At 36.4% G+C, this 9072-nt stretch overlaps 1 protein-coding gene across 12 annotated transcripts in view; it reads right to left on the bottom strand.

The window, feature by feature from the left end:
- Window positions 1-1565: 1565 nt before the first annotated feature.
- R3hcc1l (R3H domain and coiled-coil containing 1 like) overlaps window positions 1566-9072 on the bottom strand; it is a 93141-nt gene continuing 85634 nt past the window's right edge. For all 12 annotated transcript variants that reach the window (XM_048807114.1, XM_015494604.2, XM_048807116.1 and 9 more), the window contains one exon: window positions 1566-2365. In XM_048807114.1, coding sequence (XP_048663071.1) covers window positions 2298-2365 — 68 coding nt within the window. In that variant the 3' untranslated portion in view covers window positions 1566-2297. The remainder of the gene's footprint in view (window positions 2366-9072) is intronic.

The following is a 9072-nucleotide window of genomic DNA, read 5'->3' as shown; positions in this document are numbered from 1 at the left end:
GGCAGGGGTCAGAAAGGTTAAGGGACACAAGGTAGGAGCAAGAAGGTCAAGTTCCAAGACTGCCAACATTGTAGCAGACAAAACAGATTTATGACTCCCCTCCCCCATCACCAGATCTACCCCTTTGTAGAGAGTCAAGTGGGACAAGTTCTGAGGTACTCTCAGTGAATACAAAGAGGTGCTTTCTTCCTTCCTCTCACCCACCAGCTCTTCTTGACTCCCTCATCTCCTTCATCAGGCAGAGGGAGCATTATATTTTGGCGTGGCAGTTTAGGTAAACAAGGGAAGGACTGATTTCCTGTTGGATCAGGCAAACATCTCCCAAACAGTAACAACATTATACTCACGCATGCAGCTAATGGCCTGTGAAAGAATGTGCAGCTAGTGGGGGAGCATGTGGTGACTGATGACTAGATTCAGGCAGGGAGGTTACCCTTTGCTTCTTGCCAGATCTAGTTTCCAAGAAGGCCGGAAAACGCTGGCCAGGCAGACAGCCACTAGCTCTGGTCTCAGTCTTGCTGCCCACATCACACGTTTGATAGGTGCAGCTGGTTCTAATTCCTGGAAAAAGCCATACAAGGGCTGTGCTGTTACACCTCTAAGTTGAAAGGGAAAGGCATAGGAAGACTGGTGGCTGGCATGACTTATAACTAGATGAGGAATGTTCACAGAATACCAACCACCAAATTCCAGGCAGAACCAAAACCTCAGAAGACTCCTACAATAGCACACTTTGGTCTTGAGAGGAACTAAAGTACTAGAAACCTCAACATACTCTTCAGAAGGTAACATACCTTTGTTCTACAAAGACTTTCACTGTAAGGAACAAATAAGAATTCAGAGGGAATGTACTTCTCTACTATAAATTTCAGGTGATCCTAGGATTTAGATAGTTCTAGGCAATGTTAACAATCTGTTACTGTCATGGGTACTTAAAAAAAAAAAAAGCAGCTTCTGCTTCAATAGCACAGGACACCACTTCTTTCCACTTTAGCACTTTAAGGCCCACCTAGCACTACCATTTCTTCAGCGTGGAACTACTTTCCAAAACCACTGAGATAAAGCCAGAGTTGATGGCTCTGACCTGTCTGTGTCCTTTAGGAAATCTCACACTGCTTAGAGGTGTTTATTTCAAACTGGCTGATCGTCCCTGTAATGGATGGTCTGGTGCTGTTGCCAAGTACCTCTGGCACAGGCTGATAAGATCATACCAAGCACATGCTGTGTGCCAGATGTTTTCTGCAGGATGTCAGATTTGAGAGATGGGAAAAGGCAAGAGGTTGTGTGTGTGTATGTGTATGTGTGTGTGTGTGTGTGTGCGCGCGCGCGCAAAGGGTTATACTAGGAGGTCAAGAAAGGGAGAGGAACTACCACATGTCAATCTAGGATAGTCACTGTGGAAATATATTCTGGGGCAGACAGATGATCAGCTCTCTACTCACTGGGATTCAATTAAAGAAACAGATTCATTTAACTCACGCAAAGCATTATAGGCATGAAGGTAAGAGGAGAGCTGCTCTCCTGTTTCTTTGTGGGAAAGACAAAACTGATAAATACCAGAGTGATATGTGTCATAAAATGGCCTTTAATCTCTCTCTTACAACACATTACTGCTTAAAATGAAACTGGTACACAGCTCCCCAAGACTGGCTTATGATGAGGAATGAAGCTAGCAAGCCCCCTGGCTGCTATGCAGCTGGAACAGCCCCAGGCACTGAGCTCAGTACAAACTCTTGAGTCCAAATACCCACATCTGCTGCAGTTCACCAATTTTAGAGTTCTGGAACTGGGAGTGTAGATTCTGTGTATGTCAACTACAGCAGACACCGTTCTGTCTCTTTGTATTAAGTGTTTCCTACTTGCCCCCTGGTATTGCTGTTCTTAACTTTGTGAGGTACTAAAGAATGCTCCATCTTTGCAAGGCCTAAATCTCCCATCATTGCAGGTTTGAATCCTCTTTTCTGTTTTATATTTGCTTTAGACATTTTATGAAGCGTGACCCACACTAGTATGACTTGCCCTGTTTAGAGGACTTTTGGAAGTCACATCTTCCATGTTTCTTCCCAACAGATGGCTCCCTTTTATATACACTACAGTAGGGAACTTCCAAAAAGCTGCATTTAGGAGCGAAGACAGGAGTTTATCTTCTCTCTATATACCCACTCTTTGTCTTGATCACTTTTTCTCTTTCTTTAACATGCACATCTGCATGTACACAGCTCTGGAAGGATCCTCTTATCTGAAGACTATGAAAACACTTTTTGATTCATGGAATTAGCTCTTTCATTGTGTGATGTTCAAACTGCAGACTGGTCTCTACCTTCCCAAATGTCTTCCCGTTGCTTGGCTTCCAACCGTTTTCTCTCTGTAAATAAAGGGCAATGTTAAATGTGGTAGTATACTTCATACAACTAGTGACTTCTCACTTAATCTAAAGTACAAGGCAAATTTTAATCATGATTCAGGGGGATTTCACAATCACCTTTTACCTTGCTGAAGTTAATGTCTTTAACTTATCAAACACTTTGTAAGTGAAAACAACATTGTTTTGTTTTTGTTTTTGCAATGCTGGGGATCAAACCCAAAGCCTTGCACATGCTAAGCATTTACTCTATCACTGAACTTCACTCCTAGCCTCACTGTAAGGCTTTTATATAGTCAAAAGAGGGAGATCTGGGAAAATAGCAACTTGAAGTATATGAAATAAGTTAGAACCTAGCACGATCAAGATTCTGTCTTGCTTATATGTATTTATTTTAATTCTGCTTTTCAATTGTGCTCAGTGCTTTAATACAATTCTCTATCATTCCTATGAGTGTACTGATCTTCATTAACATTTCAACAGGAATCAATAATGTTTTAATATTCTCCTTCTATTCTGTTGCTCAAATGGAAACAGCAGTGACTTGGCTTTACTCAGATCTCCCTATTACCACCTTACTGAAAACATATTTTAGAGGCAAATCAAATTTCATTATTTTGCACAATACTTCCAGGAGCCAGGGGCTGGGGATGTGGCTCGAGTGGTAGTGCGCTTGCCTGGCATGCGTGCGGCCCGGGTTCGATCCTCAGCACCACATACAAACAAAGATGTTGTGTCTGCCGAAAACTTAAAAATAAATATTAAAATTGTAAAAAACAAAAAAATACTTCCAGGAGCCAAAAATCTTGGGGCATATGCAATTCCAATATGGTAAAATAACCACATATAATGAAAGGAAAATAAGGACTATTTTTTTTAAAAAAAGTATAAATCTGGGTAATCCATCTTCAATTTTTAATACAGAAGTTTGGTTTTTCATATAAATCTTTCACCTGAGAAAATACAGTGGCATGTGCCTGTTAATCCCAATTACTTGGGAGGCTGAGATGGGAAGATTATGTGAGCCCAGAAGCTGGAGACCAGTCTGGGTAACATAGCAAGATCCCATCTCCAAAAACAGCATCAACAAAAACATAATATAAATGATACCTTTGTAAGGTGTCACAACACAAGTTCTAATTTTTTGGCCATTTATCTTGACACTATAAGATGCATGATAAGCCTAAATGCTTCTTTTCAAGGACTACTGTTCCAGATTGATAATGTCTTAAAAGTAAGACTTTGCAAGTAAGTCATGAACCAAGTGGATTGCAGAAATCAAGGTGAGTGTAAAACTTGGTATTTGAACATACCTTTCCAAATCAGCAGAAGCTTTTACAAAATTCCTGAACTATATGTGACTGTACTTTAAGGCCAAAAAGTTGGTCAGGAAACCGCCTGGTACTTGGAAATGAGAAAGAAATTCCCTGCTATTTGGGCACCATCTTGTGGCATGATTTGAATACAGCAACAAAGTTATAAGAGGCAAAAAAATAGGTTTCTGCAAACTGTGAACTAAAAGCTGGTTAGTTAATACAGTAAGTAGCCTGGGCTATAAGACAGATTTGAATTGAGTTGAGATTCTCCAGGAGCCAGCATGAAGGATAACTGGCTTGCTCACGATTCCAGGATTTCTTGGGAAAGCAGTGTAGTTTCGATTTTTATAAACACGGAAAGTTAGGAGGAGATCTAAAGGCAAAAGCAGACCTGGACCAAATCAACTAAAAAAATTAAACTAAAAAACTAGTTCTAGATTCCAAAGAAAAGTGAAGAAACCAGAAACCTGAATTATCAGAACTCAGATTTTTCAATAAGGTAGGAATCAAGTCGGAAAGGTAATATGAGAGTTAAAGAAAAGATACCCAGGAACAGCAGAAAAATATGACTGGCCCATAATCCACAATTCCAAAAGCAAAACAGTTCTGAAAACAAAAGTGTTGTGTATTTTGCTTTTGTAAAAAAGTATGGATTAAAATTCAATGATAGCAAATCTAACCTGAAACGATACGAGGTGAGGCTATTCTTATATATTCCACTTAACATAGAGTCACACACTGCTATAGAAATGTTAATGTGAATTTGGTGTCAACATACCTTATATACAAACAGAGATATGATAAATTGTGGTATAAAAGTGTATTAAGAATTGTAATGCAATAATAATAAGAGAGCTCATGTATAATGGCATAATTTGGTGTGAACATACTTTATATACAGAGATACGAAAAACTGTGCTGTAAATAGATAATTATGATTGTAATGCATTCCACTATTGTCATTTATGTAAGAAATAATAAAAAAAAAGAAAAAAAAAGAAATGTTAATATGTTTTACTTTGATGTTATGAAACATGTTTTAGAGATTATATTACCTTTCTAAATCTGGAAAGTTCAGAATTCTAAAACCGGTCCCACACTAATGCTTTCCAATAAAAATCTAGCTCTGATTACCAAATATATGTAAATATAAGAGGAAATCTGGGTGGTAAACAATATGAGAAAACTAGCAACAGAGGAAGACAAACTGACAAGCAAACAGTGAAAATGTCAGGCATAAATTTAGAAGTGCAGAATATGAATAGCATAGAAAAATACAGGTTGGATAATAAAAGTAATTTCTTAATTTTTAAGTGAGGAAACAAGACACTTGGGGAACTTAAGTGACTTGTCTAAGGTTGTATAATAAGTGAAAGAACTGAAACTGGAACCCAGGTCCTTATTTTAACCAGCATACTTTCCACTAAAAAGAAAGGGGGAAATATATGAAAAAATATACTGACAGAAAGATAAACATATTGTCCCTTCATTAAAGAGAAAAGAAAGCAGATAACAGCTGACAGACTGCATGAAACAAAGTGATTAACTTTACCTCTAATAATTAAAAGAAGTAAACAAAGCCCAACAGAAACCATAAGGGCAAGTAACTAAGGGAGAATAGAAGATAATCAGGAAATGATAAACCTAAAACATTCAGATAAACGTGGCCCTGAACACTTTTATTCTGTAGTATAATGAACTGACAAATTACTGTATTAAATGAATTGACTGAAAGCATGAGTGGTCAGTTAACTGCTTCTCACTGAGGGAATAGAAAGCATTGAAGATTGAAAAGGGCCAGTTTGGTGTCATTTTTTTTTTTTTTTTTAATAAAGAAAAGGATTGTAAAGACTTTCAAATATTACTTCTAAACCTAAGATAAATTATCACAAAATTCATTTGCAGCCACCTACAAAGTAAAAATCAATATGCTTTGTATAATAATTTGATTGCCTTCTTGGATGGAGTGATAAACTTGGTACATCAAGGAGAAGTAATCAAAGTAACCCATTTTGGGGCTACTGGGAATTAATTAAACCCAGGGGTGCTTAACTACTAAACCATGCCCACAGCCCTTTTTATTTTGAGACAGGGTCTCACTAAGCTGTTTAGGGCCTCATTATATTGCTGAGGCTGGCCTCACATGTGATCCTCCTGCATCAGTGTCCCAAATTTTGCTGGGATTACAGGTATCTGCCACCACACCTGGCTCTTCTAAGTAACCTTTTAACTTTAGCAAGATTTTAGATTTTAAATTTACCAAGTATTTATATGATCATCAGTATACTAGAAATTATCATTCAGATCTCATAAGGAGGCATTGGATTCTCGACAGAATTTAGAAAGTAAGTTTATTAAACAGCAACTGACACCAAAAAATTGGAAAACACTGCCTCTCAGGAAAAAAAAAAATCACATTAAAAAATACAGTTAGAAACAAAACAAACTTCAGACAAGAGAAAAAAAAGACACCAAGAAAAGTACCTGAAGGTCTAGTTAGGAGTCAACATCACAGCACTGTCCTTGAAGGGAGAATAATGGAATGCCTACAAAGGTTTTCAGAAAGTAGCAACTGTGCCTAAATTTGTTTTATACAGTTGACTTAATAGAAAGATGGTTTTAAGGTCCTTAATGATTTAATTAATCAAACTAGGTGATCAACTGTTTAGCCTTTTAGTTTTGTGAACCAAAATATGGTCTTTTAGTACTAATTAATCATCTCCCCTAAGAGTAAAATGAAAATTATAAAGTAAAATTATAGCAGGCTTTGAAAATGAGAGGGCAGCTTGTTTTGAAAGGCAATGATATCTATCTTTAATTTCAGGTAGGTATCAAGTGTTTGGATAAGCGAACATGGAAAAATTTTACATATATTCCTGAGTTCCATCTTATTTTAAAATGTGTTTTTTTTATCGTTCAGTATGAATCAGTTGTTTAAAACACATGATTAAGTCAAACATAAAACACTCAAGGATGATCTATACCTTTCATTTTCCACTCTTAGGGTAGCTCTGATTTGTTATGCACTCTGCCAAAGTAAAAAGATACTTTTCTCATGTTCAGAGACTATGTACTACTAAAGCTCTCTTCCTCCTAATATGCACAATGTGGTGTACTTTAAATGATTTGGGTATTTCCCTTTTCTTCAATTCTTTCAGAAGTAGCTTGTATTTATGAATCTGTTCTTCAAGGCATAGCTTTCTCATTAAAAGGGTAAGAAAAATCCATGTAGGGTGGAAAATACTAGCAGGAAAAGCATTTAAAACTCAAAATGACAAATTTCAAACTCATTCATTAGGAGGGTTTCATATGCAGTGTTTAACTCCGGATTTTAGAAAAGAAAAATATAGAGGACTTACGAGTTCAGAGTAAAACCACAAGATTTATGAAGAAAAACTGAGGTAACCAATGTCATTATTCAGTCAGTGAATACGTTGAATTATCTTTTTATATCCTAGGCAACAGAACTCTTCCATGTAGGAGATATAAAGCTGGAAGAGTATTACATAGTATTAATGAAAGTACCTACAACCATGCTAATTCTGAACAACTGGAAGTGGTCATTTCAATACTCACCAAGAAACAATATAATGACCGATCAGCAATATTGTCATGTGTAGTGGATGAGGAGCAGTAGAACATAATACTAAATTCTCATTAGTCATTTGAAAGAACAGTATCTTAAATTTGTAAAGTATCTTGCTAAACATTTTTACATAGTTAAAAAAAATTTTTTTAGTTATATATGGACACAATATCTTTATTTTGTTTATTTATTTTCACGTGTGCTGAGGATCCAACCCAGTGCCTCACATGTGCGAGGCAAGCACTCTGCCACTGAGGTACAATCCTAACCCCATTTTTACATATTTTAACTTATGTTGTACTTAAAAAATTCCCCCTGGTAAGGTAGGGAAAGCATTACTTTCACTTTATTGGAAAGTGGGGCAAAGAGAGGCATAACTGAGTTGCCTATGGCCACACAGCTAGTTAATGGGAAAAAATCTTTATTAGAATCCAGATTCCCTCATTCTTAAATGAGCTGCCCTTAGTCTTTATAGTTAAAGGTTGTTCAAACACAATGTTGTGCAGATGTTCTATATTTCTACCAAGGAAAAAAGTAGAGGAAACTGGTTTAAACTAAACTACCATGCAGTATTTAAGTCAGACCAAAGGAAGATTTTTCTAACAGCAAAACTGCTAACCACTACTAGAGAAGACTGGTTATATAAAATTCTCTGGAGACTAAAAACATTTATATATAATGTTTAGATACAAATGAATGTTTTAAGTCTCCAGAGAATTATGTATGTTTTTGTGTGTAATTTTTTTCCCCCCTGGGAGAAAAAAATGTCAATTGTCCTAAAAGTTCTTCAAAAGAGATTATAGTATTATAGGTACAGTGGGTTTTAATTAACAAGACCTATATTAAAGTCTCTCATTTTACCAGGTGTTGAACTTAGGCAGTTACTTGCCTTCTCAAAGCCAGTTCTAAACTGAAGATAACATCACTTATCACAAAATTATCATGAAACAATACCATCACAACAAGTTATACCGACTGTCTTGAATTTCCAGTCCCTTTTCATTAAAAAAACAAAACAAAACACACACACACACACCCCTTTTAATTTTGAAATGATAGGAAAACTGGAGGTATAATTCAATGGTAGAATGCTTGTCTAGTATATGCAAGGCTCTGAGAAGTCCAACCCCAACACAGTAGAAGAAGAGAAAAAAGAAGAAAGCAATGAGAGGAGAAACAATTGCTTCAAATATCTGAAAGTAGTCCATACTTTCTTCCTTACTCAAGACACATGTCTCCACTAGATTTTTAAGTCTTAAAGAGAAGAGGAATCAAACTATGCCTTCTAATTCTAAGGATGATGCTTGGCACAGGGTAGGTGCTCAGTGAATGCCAAATGGAGGTGATAGAGCATTACAGAAATTTTAAAATAAGAAGAGTAATGACAAAAAAAATCATGTACTGAAATCTATCCTGGATTCACTATATAATGACAATGCTACTATTATTAATAAAAACAGCAGCAGCTAATATTTATCACATACTTATTAGACCTACTGATATAGCAGTGAGAATTTCTATAGTTTTCAAAGATGACTAAGTACTTTTCATGGATTATCTCATCTGATTTCCACTTTATGGAAGAGGAAACAGAGGCCTCCAGAGAGTATTTTGCCTTAGGTCACAGTTAATAAATGTCAGAGTTAAAGCATGGACCCAAGCAATCTGATTCCAGGATAATGTTATCCACTGTGTTGAACTGATTCCACTGAGAACAAGAATATAGGTTCTGCTTAATACCTAATCAAGGTTTATTTTTAATTTTCACAGGGAAAAATAACAAATTAAGTAAGAAGCCATGTAGACAA

The sequence above is a fragment of the Marmota marmota genome, unplaced genomic scaffold (genome assembly GCF_001458135.2).
Source record: "Marmota marmota marmota unplaced genomic scaffold, marMar, whole genome shotgun sequence".
Lineage (NCBI taxonomy): Eukaryota > Metazoa > Chordata > Mammalia > Rodentia > Sciuridae > Marmota > Marmota marmota.
The sequence above is the reverse complement of the archived record's forward strand: the minus strand, read 5'-3'. Positions and strand labels throughout refer to the sequence as shown.